This window comes from Lissotriton helveticus, chromosome 2_1 (genome assembly GCF_964261635.1).
Source record: "Lissotriton helveticus chromosome 2_1, aLisHel1.1, whole genome shotgun sequence".
Taxonomy (NCBI): Eukaryota; Metazoa; Chordata; class Amphibia; order Caudata; family Salamandridae; genus Lissotriton; species Lissotriton helveticus.
Genome location: NC_136059.1, coordinates 1,004,856,394 through 1,004,883,199, shown reverse-complemented (window position 1 = coordinate 1,004,883,199; position 26,806 = coordinate 1,004,856,394). Strand labels below are relative to the sequence as shown.

The 26,806-nt window shown below is 46.2% G+C and overlaps 1 protein-coding gene across 1 annotated transcript in view; it reads right to left on the bottom strand.

Moving 5' to 3' along the window:
• LOC144818402 (annexin A1-like) overlaps window positions 1-26,806 on the bottom strand; it is a 90,622-nt gene that overhangs the window by 34,498 nt on the left and 29,318 nt on the right. Inside the window, exons 3-6 of the mRNA XM_078675776.1 lie at window positions 19,561-19,645; window positions 14,903-14,997; window positions 12,966-13,079; window positions 11,333-11,423 (exon numbers count right to left, since the gene is read on the bottom strand). Coding sequence (XP_078531902.1) covers window positions 11,333-11,423; window positions 12,966-13,079; window positions 14,903-14,997; window positions 19,561-19,645 — 385 coding nt within the window. The remainder of the gene's footprint in view (window positions 1-11,332; window positions 11,424-12,965; window positions 13,080-14,902; window positions 14,998-19,560; window positions 19,646-26,806) is intronic.

Genomic DNA, 26,806 nt, shown 5'->3' with positions numbered 1-26,806 from the left:
TGTGTGAAGCTTCCGCTCGATGCGACAACTACAGCAGCGACATCCAAGATGCGATGGCAGCAGCTCCGACGGCAGCACGCTTCTCGGGGATGCGAGGTGCTCTTGGCCGATGCGGTGCAATGCGACCGTTCCAGCGGCGACACCCTCCGGCTTCGGAGTTGCGACAGCGACGGAGACACGCTCAGACCTTGTTGCGAGATTCTTCTCCTGATGCGGTGTAGTGCGACAGCTCCAGCGGCGACACTCCTTCGGAGTTGCGATGGCAGCAGCCGCGACGGCGACACGCTTCTTCTTTGTTGTGGCACGCTTCTCTCCGATGCATTGCAGTGCGACAGTTCCAGCGGCGACACCCTCCTTTCTCTGGAGTTGAGATGGCAGGCACAGCGACACGCTTCTTCTTGTGGAGTCGCGCTTCCAGCTCCTTGCGACACCCAGTTCCTCAGAAGGCCCAAAACAGCAGCAGGCACTTTCAAAAGAACACTGGGGAGCTGGGGTTGAAGTCTGTGGTCCCGGAGACTTCAGCAGGAGGCAAGCTCTTTTCCAAGCCCTTGGAGATCCTTCACAAGTTAAAAGCAAAGTACACAAAGTTCCTTTCTCCTTCCTTTGGCAGTAAGGCAACCACTGCAGGCCAATCCCCCCAAGCAGCACTTCAGATTGGGAATAGTCTCTCCTCTGTTTCATCAGGTTCCTCTCCTCAGTAAAGGTTTCTTCTTGTAGTCCAAAGTGATCTAATTTTATGGGATCAGGGTCCCAATATTTATACCCATAAATCCTTTGTTCTCTGAGGGGAGAGGGGCCTTTGCCCAGTCCAAACCAGTTCTGAAGCACTCTGTTTACCAGACTTCTCCTTTCCTTTCACAGTGCAGGGCATGCACATCAGACAACCCACAGAAGGTGGAGCCAGCATTGTGGAAGGCAAGTACAGTCCTGGAGCACTTCGACGACAGGACTCCTTCTCTTCTTTCACTGTGCAGGGCTGAGACATCAGACACACCACAGGGGGTGGAGCCAGCACTGTGGGGGGGAGGGCACAGTCCTATTCAGGTCTCAGGTGTAACTCCTCCCTCCCATCTAGATGCAGCTCTCTATTCACCACTGGGTGACTCAGCCTGTCTCCTGGAATTCCCCAGCCCAGTCACTCACAGAAACCAGACATAGGAATACGTAAACTAGAAGAGGCAGGTTTGAATGGTTAGACAAGCAAATACCTACTTTCTAAAAGTGGCATTTGCAAACACAGAATGTTACAATAAACTTCACTAAAAGATGTATTTTATTATTCTGAGTTCAGGCATACTAAACTCGAATTTCTACCATGTTCTCGGAGCCAGTTAGGATTAGAAGGTGTAACAATTCTAACAGCCCATTCTGGCCTATGGAGAACAGGTAGCCTTGCAATAGTGAAAAACGAAAATGGCTGTAATTCACTATTAGGACATGCCACACACATCAGGGCTTGTCCTACCTTATACTTACAATGCACACTGCGCTTGGGCCTACCATAGGGGTGACTAATATGAAGAAAAGGAAAGGTTTAGGGACTGGCAAGTGGGTGCACTTGCCCAGTCAGCATGACAGTACCAGATTGCACGCAGGCTCTGCAATGGCAGACCTTAGACACATTTTACAAGGCTGCTCCTGAGGGTGGCACAACCAGTGCTGCAGGCCCACCAGCAGCATTTGGATTACACGCCCTGGCACACTCAGTGTACTAGACTAGGGTCTGACAAGTAAACCAAATAGCCAAACATGGAGCCACTGATTAGTACATCAATTTACAATAGGGAGCACTTGCTCTGTGGCACTGGATAGCAGTGGCACAGTGGCCAAAGCCTCTAACACCAGCAAAAACACATGAGGCAACAGCAAAAATGGAAGGGAGACCCATGCCAATAGTGCCAAGTCTAACAAACTGCTGAATCAATGGTTCCCGAATCAGGTACTGTTGGGTTCGAAAATGTCACTGCATGGAATGAGATGCGTACCCATGCCCAGAGTGCACAACTGTACTGTCAGGACACCAAATGCTGTGTTTTTTTTTGTCCTAATCGAACACAGATCATGTGAGCCATGACATAAATCAGTCTCTTGAACTGTGGTCTTTCTGGACCGGGGAGGGGGGGCACTCAAAGGGCTCATTTTTACCCTACATCACTGAGTGAGGGCTAAAGGCTCACACACCTTTTTAAAAGGTTCCACAGTTGTGCGTGCTTAAGTCACCTTTGGCCTACATCATGTGGAGTGCTGCATAGTGAAGGAGTACAGACTCTGCCTAGCTGTACATATGGCTGGGAAGGGTACAGTCTAGGGCTTTAGCAGTATATGTGAAATTGGTGCATGTGCAAAGCGTATGTGTGCCTGTGTGGAATACAGGACATGAAAGATTTAGTTCTGTGCATGTGCAAAGAAAGCATGTGCAGGGGGGTACATTTACTTGCATGAGGTACAATACATGAAAGGTAAAATGTTGGGTAGCATGCATATGGCAATTGTGTGTGCTGGTAGCAGCTGTGTTATAAAATAAACACAAGGAGATGGACGGGGCACTATAACTTTTCAGACACTCACCTCCAGTCACAGATCTGGGTGAAATCCATCAAGCTCACTTTGCCACAGGATTCAAGCTAGCCTGTCTGATGAGGGGTGATACCCGAAACAGGTCTCAGGATGCTTCTTTCTGGCTCAGGGAAAACCTGGCTTGGCAGTTTGGGCTGGACTGTTTCCATGAGGCACAGGGTCAAGACTGATTTGCATATTTGCATATAGCTAGGTCTAAACTGAGGTGGCAAAGTGAGCTAAAGAACAAAGATGGATTCAACCTAGATCTGTGACTGGAGGTGAGTGTTTAAAAAGTGTCAGCGCTCTGTCCATCATCTCCTTCTGTTTGCGGTGTTCTAAAAATCGGTCCACCCTGGTTGAATATAGGAAAGCTGCAGTATTGTACACTGTGCAGAGATACTGTGTGCTGAAGGCATGTATACATGCAAGGGTGCCACGTATAAAAGATTTAGTGCAGGTAATTAAGTGTGCTGCGAGTACACACAGAGTAAATGTGCCTGCACAGAAGCATTATATGAAGGACCCTCGGTTCCATTTTGGGATGCCCAGGCCTGCCTGGTTAAGACAGGAGGAGGAGAAGAAACCTCCCAGACAGATTCATGAATTGCTGCATTCCTGTTCGCTGGGAGGGTCACACACTGGAAAGAGGGGAGAGACTTCCTTTGCATGTCAAAAGATTGCTCTTGGATTCAGTGATGGATCACAAGGAAGGGGCCTGGACACTTCTCAGAAAGGGAGATGGGGCTGTTATGGGAAGCCTGGGATTAAACTTTTGATGCACTCATCACTGTGGCTGACATTCAGGTCTCATTTCTGACCGACAATTCATGGGAGTGACCAAATCGCTTCAGAGTCATGCCTGCTGTGATAGACAACTCTCAAGACAAAAGAAGGAGGGAAGTGTCTGCGTCAAAAGAAGCAGAACCCAGACATAAAACTTCAAAGTCTTATCCCCTAAATCATATTTGGTGTCTGGAAAAGTATTATAAGAAAGGTAAGCACTCCAATACTTCTGGCTATTACCAGGACTGCTGGCTATTACCAGGACTGGTGGCCAAGTCCTGCTAGTCTCCTTGCTCACATCACCCAGGGAAACGGACATCACCCGCCTTGGAGGCCGAACACCAGTGCCTGTCTACTTGCCAGGACCAGAGTGCCTTGTAAGGAAGTGGATAATGAGTGATGAACAGGGTGCGAAATTCAGTAGGGAACCTTACCGGGAGGACTCCCTGTGTAAAATGTGAGCATTCGGCTGTGCACCAATTTGGCTGTAGCCAGAGTACAGAACGGTTTTCAGTGATCCCTGTATATGTCAGAAGAGGGGAGCCACTGCTAGCAGCACCACTTCTCCAAGCAGGAGCTGGTCTTGCCAGTGCATGCGCTTAGGGCACCAACTAAGGCTAAATGCTTCTGTTTTATAGATTGAGTACGACCCAATAGTGTGCATTCCCTGGATTAGACCACCAGTGAATGGGGAAAAACCCTGAACACCTTACATGAAAAAAAGGGTGGGACAGGGATTTGCCTGAACACTACTAAAGCTAGAGGGGGGGGTTATGTTTTTGCATTCGAATGTCACATTTCTTTGCATGTGCAGAGTTAGAAATAAAATACAACTTTCTTCTTATAACTGCAAGCATTTGTCTGGACTTTGATTTATTGTTTTGAGTTAATTGTGATCCCAGACCCGGATCTGCATTCCCAAGATGTGTGGAAAGGGGGGTGAACTGTCAAAACTAGAACATGAAGCAACCAGTTGATTATTTCAACACTATATATGTGCGCATTTTGAAATAAAAAAAATACACTTCCCACCGGCAAGATATTTGGAGAAACACCTCGACTTAAACGTCTGTAAATTTTGGCAAGTGTCCCCTTTCTATTCTTACCCTCCAACTCTTCTAAATACATATCTTTCGTCGAGTAAATTTAGAGATATTTCCACGGTGGAAGCTACTGTATAAAACGTATGCTTCATTTCCAACTGCATGGATAAATCACTCAAATTACTAAAACTAACACTCCTTTCCTGTGCAAGCACTGAACTGCTGCCAATTCCAAAGATTGCAGAACCAGCATGAAATTACAACTGTAGATGGCTGTTTGGAACACTCCAATTAAATAGAAGTGAGCAAAAACAGATTGTTAATCCGGAATGTAGAAGATTACTAATATGACCATCAAAAATTGGGTTATGCACAATCAGTGCTTTTACCCCCAAGCATTTTATTTTGTGGAACAAGCAGTGTGGTACAATTCAAAAAGGGTATTATATCTGGTAGTACATTTTTTTTTTTTTTAAAGTAAGGATTTAAGAAAAGACTTAATGCAGAATACAATGAATATTAATAGGACTTGGACAGAATATTTTTCATTTAGCATGTTGGCTCCAACAATGTTATACACCAAATATGTAAAGCGTACAAACAGAAAATCTTATCCACAAATGTGACTTGACCACGCCCAATAAACTATAAAGCTATTCAAATATCAAGTTCAGGTGTTCTACCATATTGTGTCCATCCAGAGCAAGTATAATTTCTAAAATTAAATATGTACAACATACACTGCTACGTTGGCCTTTTAATTATCATACATGTTTGTATTCATAAGGAATATGCTACTTACCAGTATGCATCTGTTCTTGGCATAGAGGGCTGCAGAGTGGTACATTTATGAATAGATCGCCATCTGGTGTTGGGCTCGGATGATTGCACTGGTTTTTCTTCTGGAGAAGTCTTTGTCGTCATCGAGGACTCCTCCTCTTGGTGTTAGTGCGCATGGGCATCGGCTCCATCCTTAGATGGTTTTGCCATAGTAGGGTTAGATGGAGTAGTGTAGTAGAATACATAAAGATATGCCCATGTAAGTGTATCTAAATAAGATAATGTTGGGACAGACACAGGTTTCCGGGGAGGCAGGGAGGACATGTACCACTCTGCAGCCCTCTATGCCAAGAACAGATGCATACTGGTAAGTAGCATATTCCGTTCGAGGCATATGGGCTGCAGATGGTACATTTATGAATAGATTGTACAGCAGTTACCTCCCTAGCGGTGGTCACCAGTGTCTGTCGCAACTGTTTGAAATAGAGTTTTTAATACAGCTTGGCCCACTCTGGCTTGTTGTGTAGCCTGCACATCAACACAGTAGTGCTTTGTGAATGTATGTGGTGTAGACCAAGTTGCTGCTCTACATATGTCATCTAGGGGAATGTTCCCTAAGAATGCCATAGATGCTCCTAGCTTCCGTGTAGAATGAGCTCTAGGAGGAACAGTTAATGTTCTCTTTGCTTTAATGTAACATATTTGTATACATCTTACAATCCATCTAGCGATGCCCGCTTTAGAGATAGGATTGCTCTTATGTGTTGGGGAAAATGCTACAAATAGTTGTTTAGTTTTCCTGAAGTTTTGTGTCCTTTCTATGTAGTACAAAATGGCTCTTTTGACATCTAGTGTATGTAGGGCCCTTTCTGCTACCGTCTGTGGCTTTGGAAAAAAGACTGGTAGTTCCACCGGCTGGTTGATGTGGAATGCTGAAATTACTTTAGGCAAGAACTTTGGGTTTGTTCTAAGAACCACTTTATTCTGGTGTAACTGTAGGAATGGTTCTTGTATTGTCAATGCCTGTAATTCACTTACTCTCCTGAGTGATGTAATGGCTATAAGGAAAGCCACCTTCCATGTAAGGAATTGTATCTCGCACCTATGCATAGGTTCGAAAGGTGGTCCCATTAGTCTGGTGAGTACTACGTTGAGGTTCCAGACCGGGGAAGGTGGTAATCTTGGTGGAATGACTCTTTTAAGGCCTTCCATGAAGGCTTTTATCGCTGGCACTCTGAACAGGGATATATGCTGCCTGTTTTGTAGGTACGCTGCTATAGCTGCTAGATGTACTCTGATAGATGTGTACGCGAGATTTCATTGCTGTAAGTGTAGTAAGTAGCAAATAATCTCCCTTGTCGATACGTCCAGAGGGTTGATATTATTAGTGGTACAGTGTATAGCAAACCTCTTCCATTTAGCTGCATAGCATGCTCTGGTGGTGGGACGTCTCGCTTGTTTAATTATCTCCATGCAATTTGGGGGTAGATCTAAGTACCCAAATTCTAGGATTTCAGGAGCCAGATCGCTAGGTTCAGTTGTGTGGGATCTGGGTGCATTATTTCTCCATGGTTCTGTGTAAAGTGCATGGGTAGAATTCTTAGCTTTTGGTGTGGCACTTTTGAGAGTTGCAGGAGCGTGGTGAACCACGGTTGTCGTGCCCACGTGGGTGCTACTAGTATCATGGTCATTGAGTGTTGTTGCAGCTTTCTGACCACTAATGGGATTAGTGGGAGAGGGGAAAAGCGTATGCAAATTTGTTGGACCAATTTATCCATAACGCATTGCCCTGCGACAGGTGGTGTGGGTACCTGGACGCGAAGCTTTGGCATTTTGCGTTCTGATGAGTGGCAAAGAGGTCTATCTCTGGTTGTCCCCATCTTTGGAAGAATGGCTGCAGTATTTGTTGGTGCAGTTCCCATTCGTGTATTTGTTCCGACTGTCTGCTTAAGATGTCTGCTATCTGGTTTTGGACTCCTGGTAGGTGTTCGGCTAACAGATAGATGTTTTGAGGAATGGCCCATCTCCAAATTTCCTGTGCTAGTCTGGATAGTTGGAGAGTGCGCGTCCCCCCCTGTTTTTGAATATAATACATTGCTGTCATGTTGTCTGTTCTGATCAGGACTGCTTTGTTGGTAACATGTATTTGGAAGGCTTTCAATGCTAGAAACACTGCTAGTAGTTCTAGATGATTGATGTGCAGTCTTCTTTCCTGCACACTCCACCTTCCTTGTACTGTGTATTTCTCCATATGTGCTCCCCATCCCGTGAGCGATGCGTCCGCTGTTATTGTCACCTGTGGAATTGGTTCTAGGAACGACCGCCCCTTGGCAATGTTTGTTGTGTTCCACCACTTCAGAGAGCGGTGTGTGCGGTCGTCTACCAACACCAGATCTGTAATCTGTCCTTGAGCCTGATTCCACTGTGTCGCTAAACATTCTTGTAGCGGACGCATTTGTAGTTTGGCATATGGTATTAGCAGTATGCAGGATGACATCATCCCTAATAGCTGCATGAACACTCTTGCTGTTAGTGAGTGTTGTGGCTGGAATCTCTGAATGATTGTAAGCATTGTTTGGATCCTGACTGGATTGGGGTATACTTTGGCTTTTTCTGTGTCTATAGTAGCCCCCAGATATTGTTGAACCTTGCTTGGTTGCAGGTGTGACTTTGTGTAGTTCACCGTGAACCCTAGCTGGTGTAGCAGCTGAATTGTCTTTTGTGTGTTCTGAAGACATTCCTCTTGTGACTTGGCCTTTATTAGCCAGTCGTCCAAGTAGGGGAAGACATGTATTTGTTGTCTTCTTAGGTGAGCTGCCACCACTGCTAGGCACTTTGTGAACACCCTTGGTGCCGTTGTGACACCAAACGGAAGGACCTTGAACTGATAATGTTGTCCTTCTACCACAAACCTGAGGTATTTCCTGTGGGCTTTGTGAATCGGGATATGAAAGTAAGCGTCTTTTAGATCCAGTGTAGAAAGAAAGTCCCCTTTCTTCAGTAAAGGAAGTACTTGTTGGAGCGTGACCATGTGGAAATGTTCCGAATTTATGTATGCGTTGAGAGGTCTTAGGTCCAGTATTGGCCTTAGAGACCCGTCCTTTTTGGGAATTAGGAAGTATAGGGAGTATACTCCTGTTCCTTGTTGGTGCTGTGGAACCTTCTCTATGGCATGCTTTTCTAGCAGGGATAGTACTTCTTGTTTTAACAGTGTCAGGTGATCTTGTTTCATTGGACGCTGTTTGGGGGGGATGTTTGGTGGGGTAGCTGTGAGTTCTAGGCAATAACCATGTTGTATAATTTGTCTCACCCACCTGTCTGATGTGATGTTTTCCCAGACAGGTAGGAACTGTGATAGGCGTCCCCCGACCGGTGTTATATGGTCTGGGGGGAGCTGTATGAAGTCACTGCTTTGGGGTTGGAGAGTTGCGGTTGTTGTTGTTTCCGCGACCTCTACCCTTGTTGTTGTTACCTCTGTAACTACCTCTAGAATTACCTCTGGGTGATGTAGGTGTAAAAGAGGTTTGTTGCTGGCTTGTACCTGTATTTTTGGATCCTCCTCTATAGGTGGACCTACGAAAGGAACCTCTTTGTGTCGGCTGTTGCAATGCTCCCATTGATTTAGCCGTTTCCGTATCCTTTTTCATCTTCTCTAAGGCCTCATCTGTCCCTGTGCCGAAAAGTGTTTTCTCATCAAAAGGTTGGTTCAGTAATGATGTTTGTACCTCTTGTTTGAACCCTGAAACCCTGAGCCATGCATGTCTCCTTAACATGATGCTTGTGTTTATAGATCTTGCTGCAGTGTCTGCCGCGTCTAGGGCGCACTTGATTGAAGTGTTAGTAATTAACTTCCCTTCCTGTATGAGTTGATCTGCCCTCTTTTGATGTTCTTTAGGGAGATGTGTGATGAGTTTTTCTAATTCATCATAATGCGCTCTGTCATACCTTGCAAGTAGAGCTTGTGTATTAGCTATGCGCCAGCTGTTTGCCGCTTGAGATGCTACTCTCTTGCCAGAGGCATCTATTAGCTTAGACTCGTCAGGAGGTGGAGCTTCTCCTGTAGATAAAGAGTTTGCTCTCTTACGAGCGTTTGTGACCACTAGTGAGTCTAGAGGAATTTGTCCTTTAATGAATATTGGGTCTTTTGGAGCTGCTCTATATTTCTTATCAATTCTTGGGTTCAGTACCCTAGCCCTCACCGGGTCTTTGAATATCTCTGATGTGTGATTGAGAAGGCCCTTAAGCATTGGTAGTGTTCCTGATGTTCTTTGTGCAGCAGGTAGTGTTTCTAATAAGAAATCCTCTATTTGAGGTTCTGCATGTAGCTCTACCTTGTGGTATTTTGCTGCTCTATTAATGAGTTGCGCAAAACCAGTATTATCCTCAGGAGGTGAAGGTTTGGACGGATACAATTCAGGGTCGTTATCGTTATCTGACCCTACATTGTACTGTTCCCATGGGTCTGCCTCCTCTGGGATTGTGTCTTCATCATCCCCAGGATGTTCTCCCTCCCCTGTGTCACTTTCTACATCTGTTGTAGGTGTAGATGGTCGTGTGGGAGGAATAGTTGGCCTATTGTGAGGAAGAGGAGAAGAGGGTGTGTCTCTAGGTTGTGGAGAAGGGAGGGGGGGGGGGGGAGTTGTATTTGTCCCCATTGTTCTCTTCTTCGGAGGAGTTTTGTCGTCCGACTGTTCATTCTTCCTCTTTTTAGGTAGTTCTGTGACTACCTTGCCAGTTTGTGGATCAATAAACAGAGTCTTTTGTTTAGGATCGGTTTTATATTCCTGTGTCGGTACCGCAGTTTTCGGGTCCGAAAGGTGTTTTTTCTTCTGACTGTCCATTTGTATTTTCGGCACCGAGATTTTATTCGGATCCGATGTTTTCGGCGTCGAGGACGTCCTCGGTGTCGAAGGTGTTTGACGTCGAAACGTGTTTCGGTGTCGACATGGACTGTTTTGACTTCGAGCTTTCCTTGACATGGAGCTTCGGTGTCGATGTGGGTTGTTTATCGGAACCACCATGATGGGAGACCGAGTGTTTCGGTTTCGTTGCCGGGCCCGAAGGCGGGGCGTCGGAAACTTTTTTCGGTTGTCTGACCGGGCTCGAGGGCGGGGTCGACACCGTGCGGGGTCTGTTCTTTGGTAAAGGGACGTCGTCACTCACGGTTTGCTGGACGTCGATTTCCTCGACGTCAGACTCGTCCGCTTCTGACCCCGCTTCGTCGACCTCCTCTTCCTCCTCTTCTGGGTGCTGGTCCTCGAACAGCTCCGGGATTGCTTGTGACTGCATTCTCGATACCTCGTGTCTTCGGGCTCGACTGTTTCTAATCGTCGATTTTGAGGAAAATGCTGCACAGGCCTCACAGTCCCTGGATTCGTGTTCAGGGGACAAGCAGAGGTTGCACACCTCGTGTAGGTCCTTGTGTGGGAACTTAGCACCACACGTTGGGACATTTTTTGAATGGAGTCCTTTCCATGGACTCCGGGCTGGACTACGTCGAGCTGGTCTTCTCGTAGTCGTCGTTCTTCGAAACGCGTCGAGATGGAAGTGAAGTCGCGTTCGATAACAATACCGTCGAATTGGAAAGGGTTACGCGCCGAATATAACCTTCTTTATCGAAGTCGGTCCGGAGCGCTTCGATCCTCATCCGAACCCGATGGCGGAAAAAAACAATCTAAGGATGGAGCCGATGCCCATGCGCACTAACACCAAGAGGAGGAGTCATCGATGACGACAAAGACTTCTCCAGAAGAAAAACAAGTGCAATCATCCGAGCCCAACACCAGATGGCGATCTATTCATAAATGTACCATCTGTAGCCCATATGCCTCGAACATTACTTTAAGAATAATAAGATCGGTCACAGCATTACTCGTAGGATGTCAGGGAGGTCTACCATGGAAACAATTTAAGGCAACAGAGGTCTGGTGGGAAAATTACAAAAACAAAAGTGAAATTACTGTCAGCACCGATTAATCCAGACTACTAAAAACGGACAAATTGTTTATGCTCTTTTCCACCCCCTAAAGGAGATCCAACCAGGCTCTAAATTAGACTACTTCTGAAAAATGTATTGTTTAGTCTCAATGACTAGAAGTTTAAAATATGAATTGATTCATAGTTCTTAATGAAGGAAATATAGTGAGATTAAAAAGCATATACTGTACCTTCTTTGTATACTTTGCAGATTTCCCGCATCTCTTTGTTGGTCCTCGTTACCATTATCTCAATTAAGGTATCTTCATCTGTTCCAAGCCCCTTATAAGAAGGTAAGCAGAATGAACTTGAGCATTGAACACAGCACTACACGAAAAACGCAATGCAACAAGTCTTCCGCGATTTGTTATTGGGCTGAGGTGCAGTTCCATTCATTCAATAACGGAATTCAAGTTACAGCAGCATAATCGGCCCTATACCCATATGTGCTATGTGCCTGAACGGGCTTAGTAACTGTAAGATTAGGATTGGTAAATGGTAGAACATTGTCCCATCACCAGAGTCGGCATCATCTGCCACGAGAAGTAATTTTCCTAGTTTTATTTCTAGTCGAGTTATAAAGAAGAAAACAAATAAAGTAGTAAACATTTTGCAGAAAGGAGTCCCAATTCATTTATTATGTCATGATCAAGGTGTGTGAATGGACGGTTTCTAGCTAATTTCAGCTCTAAATAAGTCCTTTGAACTAAAAGGTTTCCAAAAGCACCACCGATCCGGAGGTCGGCAGCACCACAATCCTTTCCTCCCAGCTCTCCTTGCAAGCCGCAGCTCTCTAATGATGGGATAAACCATTATCTTTGAGCCCTGGGGCTAATTTGCCACGTGGTACTAGGATACCTCGGGTCTGAGGAGCTGGGGGTAACACCAGCTGCAGATCTGACTTTTGAAGGCACAGGAGCCCGGCCACTGGCATAAAGCAGGTCACAGGGATCAAATTACGGGGCTCATAGGCTGGGGTCGGAGGGAGCAGACAGGGAGCAGTGGAAGGAATCAGGTGTCAGGGAGGTGTGCACACACAAACAGCTGCCGGATTCAGCCCCCTCTCGTTGGTCGATTCTCCGTTATTGAGCAATTGGACTGGCAGGCTGGGCTTAGCTTGGGTCAGTTTATGAAAAGCAGATTGCAAGCGAGGCTCCTGGCAAAGTGGCAGGTTTAACCAATGCATCCCTGCCCTCATGCGGACTCTCGGAGGCATGAAAGATTGGACCGCAATTTAAGTCACCAACACTTGCATGTCCAGTGCACTTCTGTATAACGCTCTGCTGGGAGCATCTGTGAGAGACCAGAAGACCAGCCCGTCTGTCAGTCTGAGTCGCCTCATTTTCTCTCCTTCCTGCTGAAAGTCTGGTTTGGTACATTTACAAGAACATCTAGGGGAACACCGCAGATGATCATCAACTGAACTGGGTTTTAAGGGAATATCAATCTTGCAATATGAAAAGAGGGACATAGGAAATATACCACCCCTCCAACCACCAACCCTGTAGTTTAAAAACAAAAGAAAATGTGATCACAGAAGGAACGACAGGCATGTTTATCTCCTTACGACATATGATTTACTCCTGCGTCAATAGCCTCCATACCCCTTAAATGGGATCCCCATTTTATTTACTTAACAAATCATTAAACAAATGACAACCGGGTATTAATAAAAAATGAATAATGTGCATTTGAATTCCAAGTACATTATAAATTCAATATGCAAACATTGATTTCGGAATAACTTCTAGACCAAATACCGATTCCCCCTTCCATATGTAAAAGAGCAAATTAAGTAAAGTAGATTTCAAAACATTCATTTACCTTTGTGGAGCTTTTCAGCTCCTCAGCGTCAAAAAGAGCTGGGGGTTTCAACAAAGCCACAACCACCTCTTCAAGATGACTTGAGAGCGCTTTCTTCACAGCAGCATCCAAAGGCTGCAAAAACATACAATGACAAAGGTTTACAAAGAAATATCAAGTGCTTTACTATCGCAACCGTGGCACTGTTGTTGTCCCATACCTTTTTTTTACATTACCTATTAAAGTGTAAAACTCGCCCTAATCAGTTACAGCAACACAGTAAACAGCATATCACAATGGAGGTCTTACGGTCTCATTTCTGATTTTAAAGGAAGCAGCCAAGCAGGGAACGGTTACGTTTTTTGTTCGTTTTTAACGGAGTTTTATATAGAGCAAAACTTGACCCGAAGGTATCTGGTACCAGAGCGCTTTACATGGCACCAGTTGCGTTACAGGAGGACATATTCATTTCTGTTAGGCAAGGGGAGATTAAGCGGTTTGCCCGGAATCACAGCATGTTCAGAGTCATTGCCGAGACTCGAACCCGGTTCCCCAGATAAGAGGTCGACTGCCCTAGCAGTTAGGCCAACTCCTCTCCCAAGTAACCACATTTTAGTTGGGGTACGGAAGCAAGCGCCCCGACTGAAGTATTTTAGACTGAATATCAGTTAACATTTTGGGGCAAGGTAAGAATAATGTTCTGTGGTAGTGTAGCTTAAACACATTGTGTGCAATAACTTACTGAGTAGATAAAACCTTGGAAAAAACCCATAATTCATGCGATTTGATTATTGTGGGTTACTGGATCATTGAGAGCCACCACTATTAGTGCTCTTGGATCTCAGATGCCTTTAACGGTATTGACCATAGGTACGCCCCAATGCCCATTAATCAAATATGGTATTCAAGAGAAGGGTGCCTAACAAAAATGAATTTGTCCTCATGTAATGCAACTGGTGCTATGTAAAGCACTCCGATACCTGATTCGGGTCAAGTTCAAGGTATATAAAACTTTGTAAAAAAAAAATATTTAAAAAAAGGTAACACTAGTTTGGTGTGACGGGTAGAACAGATAAAATATTATTGTGGTTCTGACTATTTAAGGAGTACTTAAAGATCTGGACACCATCATTTAATATTCTTAAGGCGCCACTGTACTCAATCAACAAGAGTGCCCTTGCCAATCCTTCATTAATATATGGCATTAGGTAGATTGACATATGGAATATTAATATTTTATTTAAATCATGTTACTTACATTTTGATGACAGGTGCTTTTGAATCTAGGAGCAGTACAAGAAATTGCTAGCACTATTCCTTTAAAAGGTATGGTTTTAGATATGATTTGATTTCCTTTTCTCCTGTGTCTTGGTGTCATCTTATGCATTAACTTTTTTAATGCATTTCATAATAGGATTAGGCTGGATTGTGGATATTCTGGTTGTTTGTACCCAATATTATAACTGAATACAAACGTAAACTATCTAGTTGTCCTGATGTAGCAACAGAAGTTATTAAATGTTGAAAACATGTTCGCTTGTCTTTCTAATATTAAAAGTATATAATTTGTCCTCATTTCTCTCACTTTCAAATGCTATATTTAACACAACTTATACAATATTTGTTTTGCAGGATTCCATTGACAATTTTTTCCATGACCGACTCCTGCTTTGGGGTTCTGGTGAAGTTACCTCAGACTCATCCATTGTTCGTCTCTCCCCTTCAATTCTCTGGCCTGACCATCTTCAATAATACAAATTCACTTGGAAAGTATATAAAGCCAATCTGGCAAAAGATCAATATTGCACCATTGTAAAACAGTCAAAAGCATCACAAAATTCAGACTCTGGACTTTCATTTCATGAGCCAACTCACAGACTATGTGGTACGTACAGTACCACATAATCATTCTTGGGCAAGATTTAAAAATGTTCTCTGTAAAAGCCATCATCATTTACCTTCCCAGTCAGCGATTGATAGGCAGCTTTGATTTCCTGGCGCTGTGCATTGTTTCTTTTTGTCAGGATATCAATGATGGTTGCTTCATCAACTCCTGAAAGGCAGAAGAAGAATGTTGCAAATGTAGAGAAATTATTTCAGAAAGCAATAATCTTTCCCCATAAACAAGCCTTTGCCATTACAGACAGAGCAAATTCACTTGATAGTACTTCGGGCACTTCATGTATCTGCCCCCCTCCTTAACTGGGCCGAGTCCGGTTGCAAGTGAGACCGAAATGGAAGTTTTTCTGTAAAAGATGAGACTTGGACAGAGGAACCCAAATATGCACAACCCTGCAAGCTATGCCATGTTACAATGTGTGAAATTCCATGCACAGTCAAGAATGGATTATCATCATGTAGCAGAATTCTAAAACAGCACCCCAAATGGCAACTGAACGGTTGTGCAAAAGGCAGGGCAGGCATTAATGTACACTATATTCACCATGAACGTAATTTTCCATTCTTTTTCCCCCCCCCAGAGAAGAGCCAAATGAATATAATGGTCATGCTGGCCAAGCAGCACAAGACAAAAAAATTCCAGACCTAATTTGAAAGAGTAAGAATCGAATACATCTACATAACAAGAAAGGTTCTTAAACTGTTGCGAATACTCATGCAGCATGTGGTAAATAAATAAATAATACCTCTCTTTTTGACTAGACATATATCATAACAGATAGCTCAATAAATAAGAGTCAAGATTCGAGGTAGTAGGAGTTTTGCAGGTTTAATACAGCATAAGGACAGGAACAGGACAACCTGCATAGGAATAGGATGGCAGGGCCCAGCAGCTGCTGGGGCTGGATCTGGGATGAGCGCGCTGGCTTTTAATAACAATACATGAGCATATATACATAACGTAAACACATAGCATTACATTGCAGTAGGCGTAGCAGTGGGTGGAGCAGAAGGCGTGACGCGTAGCAGTCGCGAAAGATAAGGGCGAAAAGAGGTGTAACAGGGCGTATACATAGACATGTGATACAAACGTAACAGAATGTGTCATGAATGGGGCGGAAACCATGGAGGGGGCTACCTAAGGAGCCGGGACCTCTAACCTGATGGTGCGCGCAAACTGGCAATGACGTATCACTAGGAGAAGCTGGGGGCTATGAACTCTGTGCTAGGAGCAGAGACTGAAGTCTGGAGAGTCAGGGCGACATGTACCTAAGCAGTATCTAGTATCTGATGTTTTAGAGAACATGTTGATATAAACTAGAAGTTAGGAGGGGAAAGGCTAACTTGATTCTAAGACTGGACCATGCATTATTCTACATGTAGTGCGTGATGAAGAATATTAAATGACCATTAAATGCAGTATTTCTCTAACGTGGAGACGTGAAGGCTAGACAATGACGGAAACTATTGATGCAGTTCAGTAGCTTAGGAATGCAGAGAAGGAGGACTGAACTGATAACTGGAACTATAACATACTTTTGGCAGACTCAGAGGCTGAGCCAGGCTGGGCCGGGCACTGCGAGGCAGGAAGTAAGTGAAGGGTCGAGGATACAGGTGGGGGCTGTATCGCTCCTCAGCGAGGTTTCAGGAGACAGGAGCTGAATCTGGTGTCCAGGCCCTTTTGAGGCCTAGAAACGGGAACTTTATAATAGAATAACGTGCACACTGAGAAACGTGGCAACGTAGCTTTACATAGGCCTGATTTCGTAGTATTCACGAGAACTGGAAACTGACATATTAGAGGTGGACACAACTGTAATTGCGTCTTGAATCGAACATGGGGAATGCATATGCATATTTAATCATGCACACAACATATGATGGATGACACGTAGGGACACAGAACATGGCAAAATTTACTTTTCCACAAGCATGTGCCACTAGTCATCTGCAAAGGTCTGATAAAGGGGTTGTATCAAACGGTCATGAGCATCCATCGGCAACCTTGGAAAGAACTATTGATAGCATGTTACTGTAGTGCCTAAAGGGTAGGATATGTAAATATGGAGGGGCTGGGTCTCAGTTAAAAAGCAGGTAATAGGCTGATCGTGGCATGTAAAATGACAACTAGTTACATATCTAACTTAACATAGATATGTGTACCTTCGCCAAAAGAGAACATGGTACACACATCTGTGCATAAATACAGGATATAAGCCTTTGTATAAAACATGCAAATTGTTTTGGTCACAACACTTCTAGATAGGATAGAAAGACAACACTTTACATAACAATGAGAGTATTTCTAAGGGCACTGTCGACCCAAAGTAGAGCTATATTCAAGAATATAGGTTTTTCAGTGTTTAGCCCGGTTCCAGATCATATGTTCTTTTAGAATAAGTCCACACAAAAAATGCATTATTAAAGCTTGGTCTATTAAATGGAATAAATATAATGGTCACCTTTGTGTTGAGGTGTTTCAACCCCTAAGGACTGTGTGTGCTGTTGTAAACAGGACTGAAGTCCTGCAATTTTAGAGGTATTTGTGGTTGGGTAGTGTCCCAGGCTAGCTAGAGGGTGTTCAATCAAACTGACAGACCTGGAGACTGAATTAGAGATCTCAGGGAGGGTGGGATGTATTGTAGTAGCTGCCCATGTTGCTCTTGTGTCAAACTGTGTGGAGGTTGAATACAACCCCATACCACCAGCACACTTTGTGTCCTTCACTGTGTTCAGCAGGACTGAACAATCTCCTAGGCACCTGCTTGATTTGGGTACACAGAGACCAATAGCAACAATACAGAACAAACTGGTGTAAGTCAAGGGCAAATTAAGCACACAGCAGCAGAACTTTAAAATGAGTGAGCCTGTAGGTCTTGCTCCATGGCACAGGTTACATAGACCGGTTCACTCCTACGGAACACTACAAAGCTCATGATGCTCAACTCCAGCTGAAGGCTGTTGCCTTCCACCAATATGAGGGTAGTACTTTGCGGAACCCTTCCAGTCCAAGAAAACCGCAGTCCATAAGACAGGCCTCCGTCATGGAGCACAGGCATGATCTGAGTTTGTCTGACAAAATGTAAAAATCTGCATTAGGGGTCCAGACAACAGTACAGTTGGGCACTCGGAGCATGGGTGGGGACGACTTTATGCACGTTTTCTGGAGCATACAAGATCAAAACTATTTGTGAGGTCCCCGGTTCGTACCTGTTCAGCTTTCTTTATAACGGATGCAACTCTACAGTCCAATATTCTTGCCCTCAGCTGGCTTGCTTTATTACCGTCATAATCTTGTTGCTTCATCTGTAAATAATATTTAGCTTTGTGTGCGACTTGCGATTTAACTTGTGACTGGTCAGCTGCGAGTTTGTGCCAAATTTTTTGGGAACCTGTATTTTTGTGTATGCTTAACTGCCTTTAAAGTGTCGCAATTGAAACTCAAGGATGTCTTGCTATGGTCTATTTTATATAATTCTCTATGCTTTCCTAAATCGCTTTTAATTGGTTGCTACATTTTGTCCCAACCAGACCAATGCTCATCAACCCCGCTTTTCTTGCCAGTGTTTTGTATACAGCGAGGTCACTGTAAATGCGAATGATCCAGGTTTTAGAGTCAGTGCTAGGAATCTCCAATCTCCACTTAACCACTGTTGTGTTACTTCCGAACTGAAGTCCTGGCTTAGAAGAATCGCTAGCCCTCCAGTTTTGCCAGGGCAAATGTTAAAGAATAGTCTGGGAAACTATTTACATTTTATTCTAAATCAGCCTTTCTTCATTACATGGGTTTCTGGATGTAGGCACATCACTGCCTTGCATATGGAGCATAATTAATACTGCCATTCTTTTGGTTGGAAAACTTAGCCCCGGTACATTGCAGCTCATTTAATCTCGTCACATTGTTATTTGCTATGTGAATTTGTTCTCGGTGGGTGATTAACTATAAACAATCCCTCCACCTTCAATGTATGTCCTCATAATATTTCCTGTCAATTTCCAAGGATTCTCCCTCCACTGCCTAAGGAAATTATGAACAATGTAAAAAAAATAAAAAAAATAAAAAATAAAAAAGATCATGGAACCCTGGGTAGTTGCCAACTTTTAGATGGAGAGCAGCTCCTTTATATGGCACACTGTTGGAAGAGTACCCCAGGATCCTTGGTCTTTTTTGCATAATTTAAACGATTAACAATCCCCACAACATTAATCATTTCACAACGCTTACCTCTCCCAAAGTCTGAGACAACTAGCTCTTGAAAGGCAAGGTGAGCGATAAGTGCATGCATTCATTCGCAGGCCCTCCAACCCCCAGCCCATCTTCTCCATTAGAGCCATCCTACAGTCCTCCTGTAAATATTAAAGTAATTCAAGGATACCCTCAGCTTTGTATTCGTCTTACTCCAGACTTTAGGGTAAGAGTTTCTGGTTGTCTAGATTCTGGTAATCTTGTTTCAATATAAAACACAACCATCAAATCAACAATCCGTTCTATGCTCACATTTAAAAGAAACCGGTCATGCCATTATATACAACTGTATTGTCTACAGTTATCTTATCAACTGTCTTCTCGCAAGTCTAAAAAGCCCGGCAGTAGAAACAGACTATTCTATAGATTTCACAATATTATAATTCTGAACGTAAGAAACATAAGCAAATGGCCACCAATCAAAACATGCCCTTAATCATCATAAATCCGATATGCATTCAAAATTCTTACCTTTAACTTTGATGGCTTTGTCAAGTTCCGCTGCATCTGAAGAAGGATTGAAGCCACTGTGTGCCTGCAAAGTTGGCCCCTGCCCCTAGTGAATCAGAATTAATTAAAATTCAGGCTTAGAAAAAACTAGGACAGTATGAAGGTTTGCAAAATAATTTCTGCCAGAAGCATAAAAAGGAAACATATCATTGTTGCTTCCAGGAACTAACTACAAAGTCACATTTTCCGAAGTATTATCAAATCTACTGCAAGCATACGAAGTATAAAAGCTAAAGTGTGCAAAACCCGTCATTTATTCAATGACATCAGAAAGCCATTTTGTAATGTTTCCCTTAGACCACAGGAGGTGATGTTATACATAATGGTCACCAGTAGCACAAACAAATTAAAAGCTCACTCTTGTTCTTAAAGCAAACCCCATGTCAATACTGGCTAACCAATAAAAGTAGTTTTCTTTACTATGACTTAATACCTTTTCTGGTCTACATTGCCCTCTTAAGCACGACCATGCTGATTTTCCCTCTGCATTTTCCAGAACTAGTGGCCTGGGTCTTTGTAGAGAGTGGGCAACTTAACCATTTAAGGTGGCCTTTTTCTGTGTGGGGGGGGCTGTAATTACTGAGTCAGGGCACCTCCCACAGGCTAATTTGCATTTTTGACTACAAATGGAATTGTTTGAGAGAAGAATGTATTTATTCTACCCGACCAAAGTTTTGCAAGGCCCTCGAATTCTCCTGCTCTTATGAATTACTAAAATAATGTTCTGGAAAAAGTCCAATCTGTAAGAATCAGACAGGTGGTGTTTATTTTGGATGAAAGAAACTTCCGCTGAATTACTGCAAAAGTTCCAATACAAAACACACTCTAGACCAGAGGTCTTTAAACGTTTCCAGGTTGAGCCCCTCAGCTGAATTCCCCCAGATGTTGGGCCCCCCCCACCACCCGACAGAAACCTCGGGAATCCGGCACACCACATGATCGACTGCCACGCGGACACCACGGGCCATATCCGGCAAACAATGCTCAAGACAACAAGAGTGCCTAGCAAACTTCAGGCCTGTGAGTGGGTGTGGCGAAATGAGAGGCGTACCACACAGCTCAAAACACAATCCTCCAAGACAAAATGTGTGCAAATTCTCCCAACTAGGATGCCCTGCCTTACACAGGACACACATCAACAACAACACCACCACCAACATGAATGTGACGGGTGTGCCGGTGCCCACCCACACCTAGACTCTCAATCTGTGGGTGGATCCCTGCCACTGCCATCCTCAGGCTGTGCTCCACATACAGTCCTGAACGGTACCTAGTCTTCAACACCGCAAGTGCTGAGAACCCAATCTCACAAACTCCCCAACAAATAAACAAATACATTGTAGGATGTAAAGCACCATGCACAAGTGAACCAAAGGGAGAACCGCCATGATGAACCCACTATAGGGAACACACCACGGGTGCTTCACCAAGCAGAACCCAAAACATGGAACCCGACCTTGCCCATGGGGGCCCCGCATTCAAGTAGCAGCTGGACGTCACGCAAAATGTCACACGCATGATGCGTAGATCCCACACATGAGCACACATAGAATACAGAACAGTAACACATAGGCAAGGGAGCAGCCAAACAATTCAAATACCTTCCACTCTGAACCACAGCTCCCATGGCACCAAGAAAGCAAAGGAAGTCATCACAACCCTCCCCATCCATCATGTACACCTTGTCATCCACCAACTCCCCCACCATTCATTCCGTCCCTCCATCTGAGCCCCATCCAAACCCCTTCAACCACTTGCAAACCCATCCACCATCCATCCATCCATCCCTCCATCCACCCCCTCACCCATCCATCCATCCATCCACCCCCTCACCCATCCATCCATCCCTCCATCCATCCACCCCCTCACCCATCCATCCATCCCTCCATCCATCCACCCCCTCACCCATCCATCCCTCATCCACCCCCTCACCCATCCATCCCTCATCCACCCCCTCACCCATCCATCCCTCATCCACCCCCTCACCCCTCCATCCACCCCTCCATCCACCCCTCCATCCACCCCTCCATCCCTCCATCCCTCCATCCCTCCATCCACCCCCTCACCCATCCATCCATCCATCCCTCCATCCACCCCCTCACCCACCCATCCATCCCTCCATCCATCCATCCCTCCATCCCTCCATCCCATCCCTCCATCCCATCCCTCCATCCACCCATCCATCCACCCATCCATCCACCCATCCATCCACTCATCCATCCACCCACCCATCCATCCATCCACCCCTCCATCCACCCCTCCATCCACCCCCTCACTCACCCCTCACCCATCCATCCATCCATCCATCCACCCCCCTCACCCATCCATCCATCCCTCCATCCATCCACCCCCTCACCCATCCATCCCTCATCCACCCCCTCACCCATCCATCCCTCATCCACCCCCTCACCCATCCATCCCTCATCCACCCCCTCACCCATCCATCCACCCCTCCATCCACCCCTCCATCCACCCCTCCATCCACCCCTCCATCCACCCCTCCATCCACCCCCTCACCCATCCATCCATCCATCCCTCCATCCACCCCCTCACCCACCCATCCATCCCTCCATCCACCCATCCCTCCATCCCATCCCTCCATCCCATCCCTCCATCCCATCCCTCCATCCACCCATCCATCCACCCATCCATCCACCCATCCATCCACTCATCCATCCACCCACCCATCCATCCATCCACCCCTCCATCCACCCCTCCATCCACCCCCTCACCCACCCCTCACCCATCCATCCATCCATCCATCCACCCCCCTCACCCATCCATCCATCCATCCATCCCCTCACCCATCCACCCCCTCACCCACCCATCCATCCATCCACCCCCTCATCCATCCATCCACCCCCTCACCCATCCATCCACCCACCCACCCATCCATCCATCCATCCACCCACCCCTCACCCATCCATCCATCCATCCATCCATCCATCCATCCACCCCCTCACCCATCCATCCATCCATCCTCACCCATCCATCCATCCATCCATCCATCCATCCACCCCCTCACCCATCCATCCACCCCCTCACCCATCCATCCACCCCCTCACCCATCCATCCATCCATCCATCCATCCACCCCCTCACCCATCCATCCATCCACCCCCTCACCCATCCATCCATCCATCCATCCACCCCCTCACCCATCCATCCATCCATCCATCCATCCATCCATCCACCCCCTCACCCATCCATCCATCCCTCCACCCCTCCATCCACCCCTCCATCCACCCCTCCATCCACCCCTCCATCCACCCCCTCACCCACCCCCTCACCCATCCATCCATCCATCCACCCCCCCCTCCATCCATCCATCCATCCATCCATCCATCCATCCCCTCACCCATCCATCCATCCATCCACCCTCTCACCCATCCATCCACCCTCTCACCCATCCATCCACCCCCTCACCCATCCATCCACCCCCTCACCCATCCATCCACCCCCTCACCCATCCATCCACCCCCTCACCCATCCATCCACCCCCTCACCCATCCATCCATCCACCCCCTCACCCATCCATCCATCCACCCCCTCACCCATCCATCCACCCACCCCCTCACCCATCCATCCACCCCCTCACCCATCCATCCATCCATCCATCCATCCACCCCCTCACCCATCCATCCATCCACCCCCTCACTTATCCATCCATCCATCCATCCATCCATCCATCCATCCATCCATCCATCCATCCATCCACCCCCTCACCCATCCATCCATCCATCCCTCCCTCCATCCATCCATCCCTCCATCCATCCCTCCATCCCTCCATCCCTCCATCCCTCCATCCCTCCATCCATCCACCCCCCCACCCATCCCTCCATCATCCATCCCTTCACCCAATCCATCCACTCTTCCACCCATCCATCCATCCACCCCCTCACCCATCCATCCATCCTCACCCATCCATCCATCCATCCATCCATCCATCCATCCCCTCACCCATCCATCCCTCCATCCATCCATCCACCCCCTCACCCCTCCATCCATCCATCCACCCCCTCACCCATCCACCCATCCATCCATCCATCCCTCCACCCCTCCATCCACCCCTCCATCCATCCATCCATCCACCCCCTCACCCACCCCATCCATCCATCCATCCCCTCATCCATCCACCCCCTCATCCATCCATCCCCTCACCCATCCATCCATCCATCCACCCCCTCATCCATCCATCCATCCCCTCACCCATCCATCCATCCCCTCACCCATCCATCCATCCATCCATCCACCCCCTCATCCATCCATCCCCTCACCCATCCATCCATCCATCCATCCATCCATCCATCCATCCATCCATCCATCCACCCACCCACCCACCCATCCATCCACCCCCTCACCCATCCATCCACCCCCTCACCCATCCATCCATCCATCCACCCCTCACCCATCCATCCATCCATCCATCCATCCACCCACCCCCTCACCCATCCATCCATCCACCCCCTCATCCATCCATCCATCCACCCATCCATCCATCCACCCCCTCATCCACCCCCTCATCCATCCATCCATCCATCCATCCATCCATCCCTCCATCCATCCCTCCATCCCTCCACCCCCCCACCCATCCCTCCATCATCCATCCCTTCACCCAATCCATCCACTCTTCCACCCATCCATCCACCCACTCATCCATCCAACCATTCACCCAAGCTATCCTCCCACTCATCCATCCACTCCTCCCCTCATCCATCCACTCCTCCCCTCATCCATCCACTCCTCCCCTCATCCATCCACTCCTCCCCTCATCCATCCACTCCTCCCCTCATCCATCCACTCCTCCCCTCATCCATCCATCCAACCACCCACCCTCTCACCCATCCAGCCATCCCCCCACTCATCCATCCACCCAGTCAACCCCCCACTCATCCATCCACCCATCCCGCTCTCCACCCTCCCCCCCACTCATGCATGCACTCTGACCCATCCATCTCCATGTTCCTCTCCTCACCCATCCATCCATCCATCCATCCACCTGCCCATCCACTCTGCCAATCATTCATCCATGTCCTCATTCATCCATGTCCTCACTCATCCATCCATCCTCCCCCTCTCTCTCCATTCCCCCCTCACCCAGCCACCCATCCCTCCATCCACCCTTCACCCATCCATCCATCCATCCATCCACTCATGAATCCATCCATCCATTGACCACTCATCCACCCCTTCACTCCTCCATCCATCCCCCCGTCCATCCACCCTACTCAATCACCAATCCATCCCCACATCCACCCCTTCACTCATCCATCCATTCACCCCTCCAGCCATCAATACATCAATCCATCCATCGCCTCTCTCATCCATCCACCCACCGACTCGTCCACCATCCACCCCCCATCGATCCATCCACCATTTCACTGATCCATCCACCCATCCACCCTTCCAACCATACACACATCCATCCACTCCCATCCATCCCTCCACTCATGCATCCATCCTCTCACACCATCCATTCACCCCTTCACTCACCATCCATCCCCTCACTCATCCATCCACCCCCCACACATCCACCATGTCACCCACACATCCACCATGTCACCCATCACCCCACCCATAAATCCACCAAATATGTTGCACAATGGGAGCATGTATTCAGAGTGGAATGCATGCCCGCATTGTGAAATGGAGGGGTGCAGTTCATCCCTGTGGCCGGAAAGACTGTCACGAATAGGAAGAGGAAAACTGCAATCTTACTGCCTCAGTCGTAAAGAGGCTGCAAGGGGAGTAATGAAGGATTTTCGGATGGCGGACTGGCTCTCTGATCCAGTGTGAAGCCGTCAGGAAATCTGAGACGGATTCCTTTCCAACCGAGCCCATTGGAATGGCTAGGTCAGAAAGGAATTTGAACGGCACCTTCCAATGCAGACAGAAGGGCTCTGACCTTTGGCCGAAGACCTTCCGTCCAACATCGGAATCGGCCCCTGTTCTAGGTTTAGTATGGCTTAATGCGTACGCATCCGAGTTGCTCATCCCAGCTGCACAAGCTGACATCCTTGAGCGGCAGACAGTGGGTTTTCACGGTTTAACACCCCTTATAAAATGTACACACACCAGGAATTACCAACTGTAACTGATTGGGACATTCTGGTAGAAAGAAGAGAGACAAGAACTGCTACAGCCACTTTCTAATTAATGCATGAAAACATGGTACTGAAAACCATCAAGTCCATTTTTCCTCCATAGCCAATATTTTAGCGTGTCCAGCATACAAAGAGCGCAATGCTACACTGGGAAAGAGTTAGCTCCCCAACCAGTAAATGAAGAATGTAGCACTGCCCTACCATGTAAGGTGCTAGGCATCAGGGTGATGCTGATGCATCAGAAAATTCCAGTTCAAGGTGGGGGTGGTGAAAGGTGGATGGAGCAGATTAGATGTATCAGGTAGAGGAAGAAGCAGGAAGGTTCAGTTTTGGTAAAAGTGGAGAATATGGGACATTGTAGGAGCATGTAATGATTATTAGATGGAGAAGGGGCACAGGAGCAATGCACAGTCTAAAACTTCTTGCTCTCGCTATGCACATCTAATCTCTACTTCAGTGCCGCTGCAAATTCCTTGAAAATCACACACATCTAGGTTGGATTTGGCGATTGAGGCGTCAATTACAATAGAAGGGCAAGCTCATAGGAATACAAGTCAATTTTAAACATAATGGGTTAAATTCACAGAGGAAAGTTTGCTTGTGTAGATGTACTCACACACAGAGCTACTCCAACACCTAGGTGTAAATCTTAACTTCTTTGCTATTCATGAAGTGTAGATGTACATGAAGTAGTAGTAACTCCTAGGAGTGTAAAGTTACTATTTATAATTTTCAACCTTTGTGGAGATCTCCATCACCAGGGCGGAGCTCACAATAAGGTAAAAAAGTGAATTGTAAACAAATGAATTATTTAAGAAAAATAAACAAGTCAAAAACCTTTAAACAAATACCAACCTAGGACTACTTAAAGAAAAATAAACTGCACATTACCTAATAAATTTTACTTTGCATTAAATTGTAAATTCATTTTCATATATATTTAATATTTTCTAACAAGACATTAAAAGTAATATCACATATCTGGTTATTGGTTAGGTTCTAGTTAATTAAAATATTCTTGGGACATTTGAAACCACCTTAAAATTTTAATACAACTATTGTGTGTATGCGGATTGGTGCCCCGTTTTGAAAACCATACATAAA